Raw genomic sequence first — 20,310 nt, 5'->3', positions numbered from 1 at the left:
TTTGCCTATGGTATCATGTCTAAATCATTTACCCATTTTGACCTTATGTTGGCCTATGCCTAGTTTCTGCCATACTGTCTTTCAGTTTTCCCAGGAGTTTTTGTCAGATACTGAGTTCCTATCCCAGAAGTTGGAATCTTTGGGTTTATCAAATAGTAGCTAGTCATTTACTACTGTGTCTCCTGTGCCTAACCTATTCCATTGATCCACCACTTTATTTCTTAGCCAGTACCAAATAGTTTTGATGACTGCCGCTTTATAGTATAGCTTCAGATTTGGTATGGCTAGCCCACCTTCATTAGTTCCCTTGATATTCTTGACCTTTTGTTCTTCCAGATGAATTTTTAAAATTATTTTTTCTAATTCTATAAAATAATTTTTAGGTAGTCTGATTGGTATGGCACTGAATAAGTAAATTAATTTAGGTAGAATTGTCATTTTTATTATATTAGCTCAGCCTATTCATGAGCAGTTGATATTTTTCCATTTATATAGATCTGATTTTATTTGTGTGATAAGTGTTTTGTAATTGTGTTTATGGAGTTCCTGGGTTTGTCTTGGCAGGTAGACTTCCAAGTATTTTATATTGTCTACAGTCACTTTATTTATTTATATCTTGCAACTTTCCTTAAGTTGCTAATTGTTTCAAGTAGTTTTTTATTTGATTCTCTAGGTATGCCATCATATCATCTGCAAAGTGTGAATGTTTTGTTTCCTCCTTGTCTATTCTAAATCTGTTAATTCCTTTTTCTCTTGTGGCTAAAGCTACCATTTCTGGTACAATATTAAATAATAGAGGTGATAGTAGACATCCCTGTTTTACCCCAGATCTTATTGGGAATGCCTATAACTTATATCCCCATTACATATAATGTTTGCTGATGGTTTTTAAGTAGGTGCTACTTATTATTTTAAGGAAAGCTCCACCTATTCCTATGCTCTCTGGTGTTTGTAATAGGAATGAGTGTTGTAGTTTGTCAAATGCTTTCTTGGCATCAATCTATTGAGATAATCATATGATTTTGGTTACTTTTGTTATTGATGTTGTTTATGTTGATAGTTTTCCTAACGCTGAACCAGCCTTGCATTTCTGATAAAAATCCCACCTGGTCATAGTGTATTATCCTGGTGATGACTTGCTATAATATCCTTGCTAATATTTTATTTAAGATTTTTTCATTGATATTCATTAGGGAAATTGGTCTGTAATTTTCTTTCTCTGTTTAGGCTCTGCCTGGTTTGGGTATCAACACCATATTTATGTCATAAAAGGAATTTGATAGAACTCCTTCACCTATTTTTCCAAATAATTTGTATAATATTGGAATTAATTGTTCTTTAAATATTTGGTAGAATTCACTTGTAAACCCATCTGACCCTGGAGATTTTTTCTTAGGGAGTTCATTGATGGCTTGTTCAATTTCTTTTTCTAAAATGGGCTTATAAATTAGGATTTTATTTCTTCTTCAGTTAATATGGGCAATTTGTATTTTTGTAAATATTCATCCATTTAATTTAGATTTTTGAATTTATTGGCATACAGTTGGGTAAAATAACTCGTAATTATTGCTTTAATTTTCACTTCATTGGTGGTGAATTCACCCCTTTCATTTTTGATACTGGTAATTTGGTTTTCTACTTTTTTAAAAAAAATTGATTTAACCAAAGATTTGTCTCTTTTATTGATTTTTTTTTCAGAAAACCAGCTATTAGTTTTATTGATTAATTCTATATTTTTCTTCCTTTCAGTTTTATTTCTCTCTTGATTTTTCAGGATTTCTAATTTAGTATTTAATTGGGGATTTTTATTTGTTCTTTTTCTAGCTTTTTGGGTTTTGTTTTGTTTTGTTTTTTAGTGAGGCAATTGGGGTTAAGTGACTTGCCCAGGGTCACACAGCTAGTAAGTATTAAGTGTCTGAGGCTGGATTTGAACTCAGTTACTCCTGACTCCAGGGCCGGTGCTCTATCTACTGCGCCACCTAGCTGCCCCTTTTTCTAGCTTTTTTAGTAGCATGTCCAATTCATTGATCTTGTCTTTCTCTATTTTATTCATGTAATCACTTAGAGCTATAAAATTTCCCCTAAGCACTGCTTTGGCTGTATCCCATAAGTTTTGGTATGTTGTCTCATTATTGTCATTGTCTTGGATGAAGATATTGATTGTTTCTATGATTTGTTGTTTGATCCACTCATTCTTTAAGATGAGATTATTTAGTTTCCAATTAATTTTCATTCTACCTTTCTGTGGCTCTTTATTGCATGTAATTTTTATTGTATCATGATCTGAGGATATGTTTACTATTTCTGCCTTTCTACATTTGACTATGAGGTTTTTGTTCCATAATACATGGTCACTTTTTGAATATATGTGCCATGTACCACTGGAAAAAAGGTGTATTCCTTTCTATCCATCCCTATTCAATTTTCTCCAAACATCTATCATATCTAATTTTTCTAACATTCTGTTCACCTCTTTAACTTCTTTCTTATTTATTATGTTGTTAGATTTATCTAATTCTGTGAGTGGAAGGTTCAGATCACCCAGTAGTATAGTTTTGCTGTCTATTTTGTCTTGTAACTGATTTAACTTCTTTATGAATTTGGATGCTATACCACTTGATGCATATATGTTTAGTATTGATATTCCTTTATTATCTATGTTACCTTTAAGCAAGATATAGTTTCCTTCCATATCTCTTTAAATTAGATCTATTTTTGCTTTTGCCTTGGCTGAGATAAGGATGCTACCCCTTTTTTTATTTCAGATGAAGCATAATATATTCTGCTTCAACCTTTTACTTTTACTCTGTGTTTATTTCTTTGCTTTGTAAAGAATTAATTGTTATTTGAGGTTTTTATGCACACTGGCCTGGGGCTCCGCAAACTGCACAGTGCTCCACCCACTGGTTGTAGCTATTGCCAGGGCTTTAGCACCTCACATCATCACCACTTGCCAACGCCTACACGGGCCTGGCAAAATTATAATGATTGGAAGCCTAGTGAGGGCAGTCACGTGACTGTCAGAGCCTCCATCCCATTGGCTGGGGCTGTGTGGAGTGTTTCTAGGTTTGGGGGAGGAGAATTGGGCATTCTAGGTGGAAATTGGAAATCGACAGGCCTTCTGCTGCATATTTTCAGCTGATTCCTGGGTGGTGGTATTTTTTCAGGTATTATAATTTCCCTTTCCCCGTTTTATTTCCTTTCCCTTTATCCTACTGATCCTGTTTGTGTTGGGTTTTTTTTAAGTTTGTTCTTGTTAAAATAAATCTTGTTCTGTTTTGAGGGAGGCTGCCGGTCTCCTTTCTTGCCCCAGTATTGCGGCGAGCCGCTTAGCTAGCACTCCCCAATTAAAAATTGGTCCCCACACTTTCAAATGTATTTCTTGTAAATAACATATTGTAGGATTCTGATCTTTAATCCACTCTGCTATTCACCTCTGTTTTATGGGAGAGTTCATCTCATTCACATTTACAGTGAAGATTACTAATTGTTTATTTCTCTCCTTCCTCTTTTCCCCTTTGTATTCTTTTTTTCTTCTTTCACCCTATTCCTCCTCACTAGTGTTTTGCTTCTGACCATTGCCTCCCTCAGTTTGTCCTCCCTTTTATCAGCTGCCCTTCCTTTTCTTTCCCCTTTCTTCCCCTGCTTCTGCCCTCCCTTCTGTCAGTACCACCCTATTCCCCTTACCCTTTTACTTCCTTAAAGAGTAAACTGTTTCTTTTTTTGTCTGTTTAGAATTTTATTTTCCAAATTACATGTAAAAACAAATTTTGACATCAATTTTTTAAAACTTTGTCTTCCAACCTTTCCTTCTCCCTCCCTTTCCACCCCTCACCCCAAGAACTCATGAAATTCAATATAAGCTATACATGAGCAGTCATGGAAAATGTCTCCACATTAGCTAGGTTGTGAGAGAAAACAGACAAAACCAAAACTTCAGATTAAGAAAATGTCAAAAAAAATGGCTTCAATCTGTTTTCAGATACCATCAGTTCTTTCTTTGTAGATGGATTGCAATCTTCATAAGTCCTTCAGAGCTATATTGGATCACTGCATTGCTGAAAATAACCCTGTGCTTCCCAGCAGACCATCTTATACTATTGCTGTTATTTTGTATATAGTACATTTCACTCTGCTTCAGTTCATGTAGGTCTTTCTAGGTTTTTCTGATAGCATCCTGTTCACCATGACTTTTATATAGTACCTTAAATTTGACAAGAAATTTTCTTCCCAATAGCCTAGCAAAGTAGGTACCATATGTTTTGCCATTATAGTCAATCATCATAACTATTTCACTCCATCCTATTCCCTTCCCATGATATTTATTCTATTTTCTATCTTCTTTTACCCTATTCCTCCTCAAAAGTGTTTTGCTTCTGATTGTCCCCTCTTCCAAGCTGCCCTCCCTTCTTTCACCCTTTCCTCCTTATCCTCTTCCCTTCCTACTTTCCTGTAGGGTTAGCTAGATTACTCCTCCCAATTGGGTGTGTATGTTATTCCCTCCTTGAGCCCATTCTGATGAGTCTTTAAGCTAATTCTGTGTTCTAAATTTTCTTGCTCCCTCCCTCCTCAGCCCTCCCCATGAAATCAAGCAATTCAATGTAAGTCATACATGTGCAGTTATGCAGAACATCTTCACCTTCCTTGAAAGTGTTTTGCTTTTTACCATTCCCTCCCTCAATCTGCCCTTCCTCCCCCCCCCTTCCCTTCCCGCTTTCCCTCAGGGCAAAATATATTACTAAACCCACTTGAGTATGTGTTGGAGAAACCAGGGGGCTCTCTGTCGACCCTCTGATTGAGTTCCCCCTCCCCAGGCTTGGGCCATGGTCACTGAGGCAGCAAAAGATTCCAGAGACAATGCTTGGCCAGTCTGCCAGGGTCCGAAGAATCAGCTGTACAAACTTTGCTCTGTTTAACAAGTTCTGACAGGTCAAGGCTGAAAGGTTGAAGAATTATTCTCTAGAATTATTCTTGCAGAGACTTTATTTGATTTCTTTGTGGTTTTTTGCTTTAAATACTGAGCTATCCCGAATAATAAATTTCACACATTTGTTCACACATAATGTGGTATTGATGTGTCAATTATTAATCGTCTCTGATTCTCAACCCCCGTCAAGGGCATTGGCCCACAACCTTGACAAGTATGTATGTTATTCCTTCTTTGAGCCAATTCTAATGATAGTAAGATTCACTCACTCCCCAACTCCTTCCCCCTCTTCCCCTGCCCTCCATAAGCTTTTTCTTGTTTCTTCTATGTGAGTTACTTTTCCCCAGTCTACCTCTCCCTTTACCTTTCTTCCAGTGCATTCCTCTTACTCCTTAACTTTATTTTAAAGATGCCATCATGGGTTGGCTAGGTTGCACAGTGAACAAAGCACCAGCCCTGGACCCAGGAGGCCTTGAGCCCAAATCCAGCCCCAGACATAAGCCACCTCACCCTGCCTGCCCCACAAAAAACAAATGCTTTGCAGATATCATCCCTTCATATTCAATTCACACCTGTGCCCAATGAGTATATTCCTTTCAGCTGCCCTAATACTGAGAAAGTTCTTATGAGTTAGAAGTATTATCTTCCCATGTAGAAATGTAAACAGTTTAACCTTTTAATATCCCTCCTGATTTCTTTTTCCTGTTTACTTTTTTATGCTTCTCTAGGGTCTTGTATTTGAAAGTCAAATTTTCTATTCAGTTCAGGTCTTTTCATCACAAATGCCTGAAAGTCCTCTTTTTCATTGAAGTCCCATTTTCCCCCATGAAAGAGTATACTCAGTTTTGCTGGGTAGGTGATTTTTGGCTAGACTCCCAGTTCCTTTGCCCTCCAGAATATCATATTCCATGCCCTCTGGTCCTTTAATGTAGATGCTGTTAGATCTTGTTTTATCCTTACTGTAGCTCCCCAGTATTTGAATTCTTTTTTTCTAGCTGCTTGCAATATTTTCTCCTGACCTGGGAGCTCTGGAATTTGGGTATAATATTCTTGGAGGTTTTCCTTTTGGGATCTCTTTCAGGAGGTGGTCAGTGGGTTCTTTTAATTTCTATTTTACCTTCTGCTTCTAGAATATCAGGACAATTTTCCCTGATAATTTCTTGGAAGATGATGTCTAAACTCTTTTTTGGTCATGGTTTTCAGGTAGTCCAGTGATTTTCAAATTATCTCTCCTGGATCTATTTTCCAGGTCAGCTGTTTTTCCAAGGAAATATTTCATATTGTCCTCTATTTTTTTATTCATTTGGATTTGCTTTACTGTGTCTTGGTTTCTCATAAAGTCACTAGCTTCCATTTGTTCAATCCTAATTCTTAGGCAATTATTTTCTTCTGAGAGCTTTTGTATCTCCTTTTCCATTTGGCTTTTCTAGCTGTTGACTTTTTTTTCTCATGACTCTCCTGCATTGCTCTCATTTCTCTTTCCATTCTTTCCTCCATCTTTCTAAATCTTCCTTCTATTTCTCTTATTTTTTCTTCAAAGTCCCTTTTGAGTGCTTCCATAGCCAGAGACCAATTCATATTTTTCTTGGAAGCTTCGGATATAGGGGTCCTGAGGTTGCTATCCTCTTCTGAGGGTACACCTCACTCTTCCTCGTTGCTAAATAAACTTTCTATCATTCTCAGTTTTCTTTGCTTGCTCATCTTGCCATCTTTTACTTGACTTTTAACTCCCTCTTACAGTGGGGCCCTACTTCCAAGCTACACTATCCCAGGCTTCAGAGGGTCCCAGGTATTTCAGTTTGAGGAAGGGCAGGTTTTTCTCTCGCCTGGCCTGTTCTCTGGTCTGAAGACAACCTCAAGCCAACTTGCTAATTAACCAGCCAGAAAAACTTTGTGTGCTGTGGTTCTTAGCTCAGATGAGCCTGTGCCCCTCCCCCACCTTGGCCTCCTGCCGCTCAAGATTTCAAGTTTTTCTTGTTTCCTTCATATGAGCTACTTCTACCCAGTCTACCTCTCCCCTTTTCTCTCCCCCAGTTCATTTCTCCTACCCCTTAACTCTATTTTAAAGATGTCATCATGGGTTAGCTAGGTGGCACAATGGACAAAGCACCAGCCCTGCAAGTTGGCTTGAGGTTATCTTCTGACCAGAGAAGAAGGCAGATGAGAGAAAAACCTGCCCTCCCTCAAATCGAAACACCTGGGACCCTCTGAAGCTTGAGACAGTGTAGCTTGGAAATAGCGCCCCACTGTAAGAGGGAGTTAAAGTCAAGTAAGAGATGGCAAGATGAGCAAGCAAAGAAAGTTGAGAACTATTGAAAGTTTCTTTAGTGACAAGGAAGATCGAGGTGTGCACCCTTCGAAGAGGATAACAGCCTCAGGGCCCCTATATCCAAAGCTTCCAATAAAAATATGAATTGATCTCAGGCCGTGGAAGTGCGCAAAAGGGACTTTGTAGAGAAAATAGCAGAGATAGAAGGAAGATTTAGAGAAGTGGAGGAAAGAATGGAAATGAGAGCAGTGCAGGAGAGTCATGAGAAAAAAGTCAACAGCTTGAAAAGCAAAATGGAAAAGGAGATACAAAAGCTCTCTGAAGAAAATAATTGCCTAAGAATTAGGATTGAACAAATGGAATCTAGTGACCTTTATGAGAAATCAAAACACAGTAAAGCAAACCCAAATGAATAAAAAATTTTAAAAAGAGGGCAATATGAAATATCTCCTTGGAAAAACAGCTGACCTGGAAAATAGATCCAGGAGAGATAATTTGAAAATCATTGGACTAGGGGCAGCTAGGTGGCGCAGTGGATAAAGCACCGGCCCTGGATTCAGGAGGACCTGAGTTCAAATCCGGCCTCAGACACTTGACACTTACTAGCTGTGTGACCCTGGGCAAGTCACTTAACCTCCATTGCCCCACAAAACAAAACAAAACAAAACAAAACAAAACAAAACCATTGGACTACCTGAAAGCCATGACCAAAATAAGAGCTTAGACAGCATCTTCCAAGAAATTGTCAGGGGAAAATGCCCTGATATTCTAGAAACAGAAGGTAAAATAGAAATTGAAAGATTCCACCATTCACTTCCAGAAAGAGATCCCAAAAGGAAAACCTCCAGGAATATTATAGCCAAATTTCAGAGCTTTCAGGTCAAGGAGAAAATATTGCAAGCATCTAAAAAAAAAGGAATTCATATACTGTGGAGCTACAATAAGGATAAAACAAGATTTAGCAGCTTCTACATTAAAGGATCAGAGGGCATGTAATATGATATTCTGAAGGGCAAAGGAACTGGGACTACAGCCAAAAATCACCTACCCAGAAAAACTGTGTATAATCTTTCAGAGGAAAAAATGGGACTTCAATGGAAAAGTGGACTTTCAGGCATTTGTGATGAAAAGACCTTAACTGAATGAAAAATTTGACTTTCAAATACAAGATACTACAGAAGCATAAAAAGGTAAACAGGAAAAAGAAATCATGAGGGATATTAAAAGATTAAACTGTTTATATTCCTACATAGGAAGATAATACTTCAAACTCGGGTAGCTGAAAGGAATAGAGTTAGAGGGACACAGTTCTGAACTGAATATGAAGGGATGATATCTGTAAAGCATTTATTTTTTGTTTATCCTTGTTTTTTGTGGGGCAGGTAGGATGGGGTGTCTTAAACTAAGTTTCTTTATACAAATGGATGTATATGTTATTACCTCCCTGAACCAAATTTGATGAAAGGTTGAAACAATGCTCTCCCCTCCCTTCTTTCCCTCTATTGTAATAGTTTTTTTTTCTGCCTCTTCATATGATGTAATTAACCCCTTTCCACCTCCCCCTTCCTTTCTTCCCCCTATTCTTTTTATTGTGCCCCTTAAGTTTCTTTATATCATCACATCAAAGTCAAATTAATAACAACTCAATAGAGATACAGATCTCAAGAGTTTAAAGTTTACATCCCTTTTAGGGATGTAAGCAGTTTAACCTTTTTTTCCCGTTTACCTCCTTATACTTCCCCTGAGTCTTGCATTTGATTATCAAATTTTCTGTTCAGTTCCGGTCTTTTCTTCAGGAAACCCTGGAATTCCCCAATTTCATTGAATGGCCATTTTTTCAAAACCCTGAAAGATAATGCTTAATTTTGCTGGGTAGTTGCTTCTTGGTTGTAATCCAACTCCTTTGCCTTCCAGAATATCAAATTCCAAGCCTTGTGATCCTTTAATGTTGAAGCTGTTGTTTTTGAGGGGAAACTCGGGAGAACTCAGGCTACTTCCTGGCTTTTCTCCACCATCTTGGCTCTGCCTCCCTTAAGTCAGGTTTTAACTTTTAAAGCATTAGTTCTACTAAATTCCCTTCCAAAAGCAGAATACTTATCGAATGAGTCTCCATCTCAGCTACTGTTGGGGCAGCTAGGTGGTGCAGTGGATAAAAGCACTGGCCCTGGATTCAGGAGGACCTGAGTTCAAATCCAGCCTCAGACACTTAACACTTACTAGCTGTGTGACCCTAGGCAAGTCACTTAACTCCAATTGCCTTACCCCCCCCCCCCCAAAAAAAAAAAAAAGAATCTTCTACTCCATCTCGGCTACTGTTGTTGAGTTAGAACCACAGTTACCTTGTTACTGGGCTGCAAAACCTAGCAATGACACATCAGGTCCCAAACTTTTGGTGGCTCACTGTTTTGACATTTTAAAATTATATGGTTTCTTGTACCTATCTCTAGGATCTCACCTGAAATTTGGAAAGAACATTAAGATAGAAGCAAAGGACAGAGGTCTGTATTCATGGGTCATAAGGCCTTGAACCTCTCTCTCCAGTGAGGGCTTACAACTCACCAAATCATAGGCAGTCAGGAAAGAGGTACAGCAGGACAGTTCTGTTGTCTGGTTGGAGCCTCCTAAAAGCATCCTGTTCTGGCTCCACAGCCTGTCAAATAGACTTCTCTTCATTACGCAGCTAGAAGCCCAGAATCTATGACAGAATGTCTGCACATGCTCGAAAGCAGGGTCCTTCTGTTAAATATCTTTTATGCCTTTCAGGAATCAGGCTCCCCAAATGTCCGTGCATGCTGTTCATGTTCACCAGTTGTCTTCACACTTCCCATATTTATATAGAATTGACTTAATGATCTGTGAAAATATAAAATTCTGGTTATACTTACATGAAACAAATATTTTCTCTCTCTCTCTCTTTTTTTTTTTTTTTTTTTTTGGTGAGGCATTTGGGGTTAAGTGACTTTCCCAGTGTCACACAGCTAGTAAGTGTCAAGGGTCTGAGGCCAGATTTGAACTCAGGTCCTCCTGAATCCAGGGCCGGTGCTTTATCCACTGTGCTACCTAGCTGCCTCCCCATATTATTTATAATTTAGAAGTATCTATAATAAATAAATTGCGCCACCTAGCTGCCCCTAAGTATTTTCTCATTTTAAAGCTAAAAATCCTACTGTTCATTAATTTCTCCTGATCTCTGATAATCAGATCATCCAAGAGATTAGTGGAAGTGAGAGTACAAGACTTTTCCCTTTGTTTTTTTTTTGTTTTGTTGTTGTTGTTGTTGTTTTTGCAGGGCAATGAGGGTTAAGTGACTTGTCCAGGGTTACACAGCTAGAAAGTGTCAAGTGTCTGAGACCAGATTTGAACTCAGGTCCTCCTGAATCCAGGGCCTGTGCTTTATCCACTGCGCCACCTAGCTGCCCCCCCTTTGTTTTTTTATACTATTTCTGATAACTCATTTTACTAACTGAAGTGTTTTGCATTGTTTTGTTTCATATTTAATGCCTTTACTTTTTGTATCAATCTTTTCCTAATATTCTGAAACAAAGAATTGTACGGGCCAAATTTAATATGGGAAGAGTTAATTGGGAAGCTAGCTGAAATATTGAGACTCAGAAAACAGCGGGGGACCTCTAGGTCCGAAGCCTCCTCTCTTCCACACTGCCCCCTCCTGAACTGTTTCTCCCAGACTGATAAGAAACAAGATTAAAAAGCCTCTTTTCAAAAAAGCAAAACTGAAAAACCTAAAAAACCCCAGGGTTTGTTGATGGAAAAAATAAGGACAAAGAAAAGCAGGAAATATGACCTGTAAACTCACCCACCCAACTCAGCTGCTTCACATTTAACTTTCTCTCTATCCCCCTGTGCATCTGCGCTTAACTTTCTCGCCTGCCGCCGTGAACTTCTCCCTTTCCTCTCCTCGTCTCTTTCCCCCTTCCATTTATTCTCCCCCCCCCCAATAAAAAACCCTTCTCTCACAGGAAACTTGGGCTTACCACCCACAAACCCCAAGCTAATTCATTGGCACCCCTAGGGGCTGCGCCCAAGGCCATCTGGGGCACAGGGTTTCCTTTTGTACCCTCTGCTTGGCAGAGGGTGCTGGGGCTTGAGTTTTCCCATTCATACCTCACGCTGGGTGGAGGGCATGCCTGGGGCGGAGGGAGCCGTGCAGGGTGTGCTGAGGCTTTCTAATTTTAGCTAAAGATGGGGTCCCCAAATTGCAATCAATTCTTACAGAACATGATGAAATACTAAATTGATTTTGACAGTCTTGTCTCCTAATAAGGTAAAAAGCAAACTTGATAAAGCCACTGGTTTTTTTTTAATAATTAAAACACATTTTTTTTCTTTTAACTTTAGGCCAGAAATTTACATACAGGAGAGTTGGCTGCAGTAAAAATCATCAAATTGGAACCTGGTAAGTTTTGTATCATTCAGAACTATTCATGCATGTTTTTCTACTAGAGTCACTGAACAAATATGATAATTTTTTTAAAAAAGCATTTTCTATATCTTCTTTCCTGTATGTTTTCCTCCTTCCCAAATTAGGTCAGTGTGCTTTTAGATATATCACCAGGATAATCATGCATCATTTATTAAGGTTGAGTTAAATTTCTTATGCTGTTGGTTTATGGTTAAATATAGTTTGTATATGGATGTGATCTTTAATTAGTAAATAAAAACAAAAATGTGTACATCTAGAATTCAAAATTTGCTTACTATACATGCTGGGGATTTATAAATAAAAATAAAATATCACTTTGTAATTTCAATATTAGTATTTTACACAACACAACTGACAATTGGATTCTCAACTCAGTGGTTTATATCATTCTGCCATCTTTTTGTACAGAAATTTGGGGAGAAAATCAGCCTAAAGAAATCTTAATTTTATCATTGCTAGAAATAATAACCAATATTGGTCTGTTAATCTCTAATAAAAAAGTTGCCTCTAGTTAAACAAACCATTAATTTTTGATCACATATAAACCTATGAACTTTAATATGTCGACAAAGCATATAGATACATAATGTGTCCCTAATTTTATTTTTGGAGCATTTAAAATATTTTGGGTTTCAAATTGATCACTCAGAACATTATTTATTTTATGTAATTAGCTAGGCATATAATTGAAATAGCAAATGGTGGAGTTTTTCTAGAATATTCTTGGGAGGACAAATAGTATCCTTTTTATTTCCTGGGAGGTACAAATAATTTTAATAATTTTAGTGTCTCTTCTAACACTTAGTTCCTGGGTTTCTACAATGCATTTGATTGTTATGGAAATATGATTCACAGAATCAAGAAGTCATAGAAATATGACTAATTCTCCACCTTTGAGTTGCTTTATGTCACATGTTCAAGGATCATTGCCTGTAATGTTCAATTTTAATTTAGATTGAGGGAGAAAACCAGTGTGGCTTAGTACTTTTAAGTGTAATACAATGTATATTATAAATTAATTGGATCTCTTTGAAAATGTTCTTTACTTAAAACTTTTTTTGAGACTTAAAACTTTTTACAGAGTGTAAAATATTAGAATATCAATGAGGGGGGCAGCTAGATGGCGCAGTGGATAGAGCACCAGCCCTGGAGTCAGGAGTACCTGAGTTCAAATCTGGCCTCAGACACTTAACACTTACTAGCTGTGTGACCCTAGGCAAGTCACTTAACCCCAATTGCCTCACTAAAAAAAACAACAACAACAACAACAAAAAAAACCAGAATATCAATGAGGGACAGCTAGTTGGCGCAGTGGATAGAGCACTGGCCCTGGATTCAAGAGGACCTAAATTCAAATCCAACCTCAGACACTTGACACTTACTAGCTGTGTGACCCTGGGCAAGTCACTTAACCCCAATTGTCTCACCAAAACACACACACACACACACACACAATGAATATCAATAGGTATAGGTAACATGAGTATAGTTAATGAGAAAAATTATAGTTCAAAGTAAACTTTTGTTATACCATGAACCTTTCAAAGTCTTTTAACATTCAAAGAGTAATTTACCCTCATAATACTCCTGTGTCCCTGGCTGTCCTTCCCAGTACTGACTGTACTATTTTATTCACACCCCCTGACTCACTGGACTTGGTAGGGGGAATCTCCTTGCTCTCTATTACCACTTCCAAGCTCTCCCTCTATCACTGAGGAACTTTTCCTCTTTTGAGGTTTATTCAATCTAAATTTATCACTCAGTCTAGATTCTGGTAGCTGGATAACCCTGAGTACATTCTTTTTTCTTTCTCAATGAGTTCAGTGCCTGGATTACAGTCTTCCTTTCTATTCCAACTTTTTTCTTCATTCTAGGAAACTTCTAGCATATATGTTGATGTTCCCTCAAATACCCTAACTTCCCAGTTCCTCTGGCTACTCACATCACATATACTTTTCTACACAGAGATAATGATAATCTTGATCTTGCTCTGAATCACATATATTACATTTCCATGTTCAAGAACCTTAAATTCCCTTTAACTGATCGTAATCTTTTATCTTTCCATCTCTCTTCATGCCTCACTCCTCCTAAAACTACTCATAGTGATCTCTATTCCTTAGTACTACTTTTAAGGATTTCTCTTAGCTTTGGCTAGTCTCTTCTACCTTCTCAGTTTTGACCCTTTGAACCAATTTAACTCTACACTGTGTTCTGCTCTTGAATACTTTGATGAATTGTCCTTATTACCAAACATACCTTGCCAAATTCCAACTCTGGATTACTCCCACCATCTGTCTCCTTTGCTCCTACTCACATAAATATAGCTGGAGGAAATCATGAAGCTAAGGGGCAAGACTGATTTTCCTCAGTCAGTCATTAGATGTTCCTGTGATATATCAATCAATATTCTTCATCTCCTGGCCATTGCTCTATAATTTTGTTATAGTTTATTATTAAGGAACTTCTTCACAATTTGTGGGATGTAGAAAAACTCTTTAACATTTCCTTTATTTTCCATATTTAAATTTATTTTTAAAATTTGAAGTTAGCAAATAAAGAAAATAGCATTTCTACACACAAAATAGAACACCAAAAGAGGACTGTATATGAAACCATGAATCTCTATGCCATAATCCTTGCTTTTTAAAAAGTAGAGTAAATTCAGTACTGTTTTCTACGCTTTTTTCTGAACTTCCTTCTGTTCTGTCTTATATACGTTTTAAAATAGCCTTTTCCCCTCTTTATGGCAACCCCATCATTACCCTTAACCACTCTCCCCCTCCATTTAAAACACAGAAAAAATTCTTATAACAAATGCACAGTCAAGTGAAACAAATTCATACAGTGACTGTGTCCAAAAATGTATTTTTCCTTTTGCATTTTGAGTCCATTCCCTCTCTGTCTGGAGACAGGTATAGCATGTTCTAGAGGTCTGGTTTGTTCTTTGATCGGAGGAGTACAAATTTGTTTTGCTTCTGCTTCCTTCATTCTTTATCTGTTCTTACTTCCTAGGATTTTCTGAAATTATCTCATCATTTCTCATGATGCAATAAATAACATGTGATCACATTTTTATATTATAATTTGTTCAACCATTCTCCAATTGATGGTCACTCTCCCTTAGTTTCTAGTTCCTTTCTTCATTTACCTCTCCCCCTCCCCCAGTCTTGGGATAAATATTTGTTTTGCTTGTGAGTGTTCCTTTCCTAGAATTATCTTCCTTTTTTACCTCTGATTCCATATTCTCATTTCCTTGTTTAGTTTGGTATCTTTCTACACTAAACTTTGTGTGTTCAACTCTCCCTTGTTAGATTTGGAAGGGCGAAGTTTACCTGGTGCTTGTTTCCCCTATCCCTTCCTCCATGTCTGTATGCTCTTCCCCCCTACTCTGAGAAATAGAAAGTTCTACCCCACCCATCTTTTTCCCCCTCTTTTCTACAGAAACATTCCTTTTGCTGTTTCTTTTCTGTCCTCTCTTTAAAACCTCTCATTGGAACCAATTCTGTGTGGATTTGTTTCATTTGATTATGCTTGTTAAAAAAAGGCTTTTTTTCTGGTGGATTCCTTTCAAGAGGTGTGTAGTGTATTCTTTCTTATTTTTTTCCCTATCTTCTCCTTTTCATTTAAAAGAAATTTCTCATGTAGTCATTGATTTCTGTTTTGTCTACTTTAATTTTCAGGCCCATTACTTGGGTAATCTAGCATTTAATGGTCCAAGAAATTTATTTTCCTTCCAGTTCTTTCCCTTAGTGCTATTAATTCATTTTAAAAACCTCACTTTATTTCTTCCAGATAGTTATATGATTTTTGTGGAAAGTCCTTTTTTTCCTCTGGAGTCTCTTGCTTGCAGTTGTTATGAAGTTAATTCCCTTCTTCTAGGTTAGATTTTTGAGTACATTTGGATCTGTTAGAATTCTTTATAAGTTTGTCAGTATCTTGTACTAATTTCATCTCTCCTGTAAGTTCATCTTTTCCCATCAGTTACTCTGCTTGGTTTCAACTCCATGAACATCATGCCTTCCCTAGGATAAGCTCATCATGTAGTTTGATTGTACTTTGATACTCAACACTTCCCTAGCACCCTCAGTTGCCTTTCCCCTTGGATTGAGCTGGATGGATGCAGAGTGGGGGTGGATTTTCAAATTCATTATGTGTATTGTCCTCCTTTATTAGATTGTATCCTCAGAGTTTAGCAAAGTGTTGGTCACACAGTAGTTTATTGACTGTTCACTCTCCCTCGTTAGTTTCTTAATTGTGGCTTTGTACCCAAAACCAGGCTCTATCCCGTCACCTAGGTTCAACTTGGTTGACCTCTGCCTCCAGATGTTAGGCTCCCCTGGATCTTTGAAACTGCATCTCTACCTCCATGATGTTTCAGGACAGAATGCTGGGAATTCAGAGTCCCTTGACCAGAAGTGTCATATGACTGCTTTTGTCACTCCATTGAGTGTTGCCACTCACTCTCAGTGACGTCCAAGGCCTCTTATTATTGGGCCACCCTGGGGCTTTCTCATGGGAATCCTTTATTCTTACTTTCTCTAGGTAGAGAATCCTCTGAGCTACAAGTGTCTCTCTGAATAGTCTTTGATCACACTGGAATGCTACTCTCTTCTTTTGTCTGTGCTAGTAGTAGCTTGGGGGAGGAGGGATGGCTTTCCTATTCCTCATGGGCTCCTGACTTTTTGTATGTTTTTGGGGTAGACAAAGTAGTTTCTTGATCATTATTTTGGTGGTGTGTGTGTTGGGGGGGGCAGTATTTCGGTAGGTGGTGTGTGTTATGTGTATCTGTCTCTATCTGGGCCAACTGCTAGTTCTCCCCCCAATTCAGGCAACTGTCTTGGACCAAAGATCTAGAAGTATGCCTTTTCAAGTCATTTGTTTAAAATACTAAAAAGTATTTATTGTTCAAAAGTCGAACAAACACAACTTCATAAGCACTTGGCAAAAACCAAAAACATATAATGGAAAAACTTTTTCAGAATGGAATAAATTGATGGATACTTAAATGAGTATTAATTTCTTAAAAGTCAAAATAAATCAAGCTTTTAAAAAATTTTGTCAAACCATCTGATTTATACAGGGTGGGCCAAAAGTCATGAATATTTGATAACTCCTTTATTTTTTTGTTTTTAATTTATAATACCATTAGCATTATATGCAGCATATATAGGAAATGAATTAACATTGTATGTGAAAAATCAAATCTTGTAAATGGCAAAAAATAAAAATAATTTTAAAAATGTATTGAAACATCAGACCCCTTCGTGACTTTTGACCTACCCTGTAGATAGGTATAGCATATAAAAGCAAGGTAGTAAATAAAATGATGTTAAAAACTTAGGGCAAGATATTAACTAGGGTGCACATTATGCTTGGTCCTTGACAAAGCATCCTCTTTACCCTTTCAGATTTCTTTATAACACCTTTGTTGTGGGCTTGTAGAAAAACTTCTTAATCCCTTCTTTATACTTATACTGCTTCACTTATAAGGGCTTTATGAGGAAAGACTTTGTAAATCTAAAACCACTACGTAAATGTGAATTATCCGGTGACCTTAAGCAAATTAAAACCTTTCGGGCTCTCATTTACCTTGTCCCGTAAAGGCAGAAATCTCTAGTTTATTGAATATGGGTAAAGGGCTCATTAATGACATGATCTTACCAGAATGTGACCGTGGAGTGCAGGATGGCCTGGATTGGGGAGAGATTTGAGTCAGGGAGACCAACTATTATTTCAGATTCCAAGTATGGAAGTGATAAGGGCCTGGACCAGGTGGTGGCATTGTCAGAAGAAAGAAGGATAAATATGTGAGAGACAATGTGAGGGTAAAGTGGACCTCAGGAGTACCTTGTATATCTCTATTAAAATTCTAATTTCTCACCTGGCTGTACTACTTTGGGACTTCTCTGACTTGTTCACCGTGCCCCAGGAAGCTCATTATTGAGATAATCCCATCATCCTATAAGATTCATCAGCCTGGGTACTCCACCTCATCACTATACTCTGCCTCTCTCCTGGAAAGGTGGGGCTACACATGGAACATCCATTTAAGGAAAGCATCTTCTCTTCTCTTTTTTTTCCTTTAAATTTTTAAAAATTTATTTTATTTTATTTTTATCTTCTCTTTTCTTACCTAGCCATACTACTTTGGGACTTATCCAACACGTTCCTAGTCAGCTATCTCTCTCCTCCTTCTGCCTGCTTTTCAGCTTCCTTTTGTGTGTTGTCTTCCCCCATGAGATTGTAACCTCCTTGAGGTCAGGGACTGTCTTTTTTTCATATTTGTATTCCCAAAGTTTATCACCATGCCTGGTGCTTAAGAAATGCTTATTGACTACTGACTAGTTATAGTTATTTAGTAAGCTGGGACCAAAATTTCGGGTACTAAAAATTACCGACTTTAATAATGTATTTTGGTGAAAAATTATTCTGTGTAGAGTAGTTCTTAACCTTTTTTGTGCCATGGACCCTCTGGCAATTTGATGAAAGCTATGGACCCTTTCTCAGAATAATATTTTTAAATTGACTAAAATAAAATACACAAAATTACAAAGAAAACCAATTATATTGAAATAGTTAACAAAACATTAAAAAAATCTAAGGGGCCCCTGATCTAGAGTTTAGGGCATAGCTAGTGAGTTATTCAGTATACTTTCAGAAAAATTTTTTCCTGCTATACCACAAAATGAGTCTTTTTGGCAAGTGGTTATCTTTTCCTGTCCAAATAAAAATCTAGTCTGGCTCATCTGTTAAATCCATACAAGGAAGCACTTTTGTATTGTTTTGGCTTCAATACAAATTCAATACAAGAAGCTTGTGAGCCTAAGAGTTTATGTCCGAAATTTAGATTGTTCTAAAATTATTTGAAGTATCCTAACTAAATGTTGGGAAATTCATTAACATATTATGATGTTTTAAAAACTAAATAGCCCCTGAAGTTCATTCCAAAATGAAAAACAAAAGCTACTTCAGTTTTGTTCAAACAGCTAGCATAAATGCTAAATACCACACAGAAATTCTGAAAAATGTATTTGTGAAAGTAGTCTAATGGAATTCATTTTATTTACACATATAGGGAAAGACATCTACATATTCTTAAGCATTGGCAGTGTGATAAAATAATGGGATTTAGCAGATACTCAAAGGCCCACCTGGAGATTAATCTAAATTGATTGAATTAAGTGAGAGTGATTGACTGTTGATTAGCTTACTTCAAGTTAACTAGATTGTTCTCATAAACTAGACTTTGAACTTAATTCGAGACTACTTCAAGTCCACTGACCAGTGGATTTGGATGACTCTAACCAATCCAGCTTGAAGCAGTGTGTAAGGACCACCCATGCTCCAGACCTATAAAAAACTTCCACAATCAGTTTGCTGGGGAGTTCGTGATTGAAGCAGGCTTGTGGTGGAGGACTTGAGGCAGAACCAGACCAGACTGGAACTCTAGGCTAGATAGGCCTTTTCTTAACTTTCTGAACTCCATGTGAATACCTGTATGCTTTAATAAATGCTTAATGCCCAAAGACTGGTGCTACAGCTTCTAATTTAAGGCGACCACAATTTAGATTTTAAACATCACAGCAGCAAAAATTATTGGAAATTAAAGAACAAAAATACAGGTTTAAGAATGCTGAAAAAACATTTCTCTTGTTTATACTTATCATTCCTCTGCCAACTACTTTAATGTTTAATGAATTTATTGTTAAATATGTATTAAAAACCAAAAGCATGAGAAATAATTTTTTTAAAGTTTTCTGAACAGCGTGATTTAGGGAAGGTATGCCATTTAATAGATAAGGCAAAGTAGTATGGTAGAGCACTAAGTATAAGTTCAGTACTTAGAAAACCAGGTTTCAATCCAAACTTCTTTTCTTTTTTTCTCAAGTCACACAAGTCAGACTTGTAACACACACTGGCTTTGTCACTTATTGATGGAAGAAATTACACCAATAAAATCAGAAGTTGGGTCTCTAGCCATATCTTTAGACAGTTGTATTAATTTGCCTAAGATCATAAAGTATGGAACTAGAGCAGTCATGTCTTGAAACCAGGTCTTCTGACTCCAGGCTCAGTGTTGTTTTTTTTCCCACTGTAGCATGCTGCTTTCCAATGAATAGTTAATATTTTCTAATTTTAGCACATCAGTTTTGTTTATATGGATGCTGTTACAATGTTTGAGAATAGTTTGAAATAAAATATCTACCTTTGTAGTCCAACTTATGCATTAATTTGATTTAAGTAGAATTTATTTTTATAGTACAGATAAACTGTATTTCAGTTATCACACATTCTTCATGATCAGGATCAGAATGAAATTCTTTATGCTGTTTTTTAAAAAACTTTTCCTGGGGAGTCTTGAGACTCAATCACAACTTTTGAAAATATCTTTCCAGAGATTTCAAATTAAGTTGTTTGCTCCATTTAAAAAAATTGTTTTTTGGTCAGCTGTCACCATCAGATTGGTGAATTGTTGCTGTCTTTCAATGTATGATTCCTTTGTAAGTGGAAATTTTTTCCCTTGGTGGAAAATGTTAAAATATTGAAACTGTTCACAGAGATAGAATATGTGTTGCCATTTCTTACAGTTCTTTAATAAATTGTAGCTGAAACAAATCTCCTTTTATGTCTTATTGGTAACAGTTGAAATTAAGGAAGGGGTGGGTGAAT

General features: G+C 37.1%; 1 protein-coding gene across 3 annotated transcripts in view; it reads left to right on the top strand.

The window, feature by feature from the left end:
• The window catches only part of MAP4K5 (mitogen-activated protein kinase kinase kinase kinase 5), a 199,401-nt gene that overhangs the window by 42,962 nt on the left and 136,129 nt on the right, over window positions 1–20,310 (top strand). For all 3 annotated transcript variants that reach the window (XM_043985685.1, XM_043985683.1, XM_043985684.1), the window contains one exon: window positions 11,553–11,610. In XM_043985685.1, the coding sequence (XP_043841620.1) occupies window positions 11,553–11,610 (58 nt within the window). The remainder of the gene's footprint in view (window positions 1–11,552; window positions 11,611–20,310) is intronic.

Source organism: Dromiciops gliroides, chromosome 2 (assembly GCF_019393635.1).
Source record: "Dromiciops gliroides isolate mDroGli1 chromosome 2, mDroGli1.pri, whole genome shotgun sequence".
Lineage (NCBI taxonomy): Eukaryota > Metazoa > Chordata > Mammalia > Microbiotheria > Microbiotheriidae > Dromiciops > Dromiciops gliroides.
The sequence above is the reverse complement of the archived record's forward strand: the minus strand, read 5'-3'. Positions and strand labels throughout refer to the sequence as shown.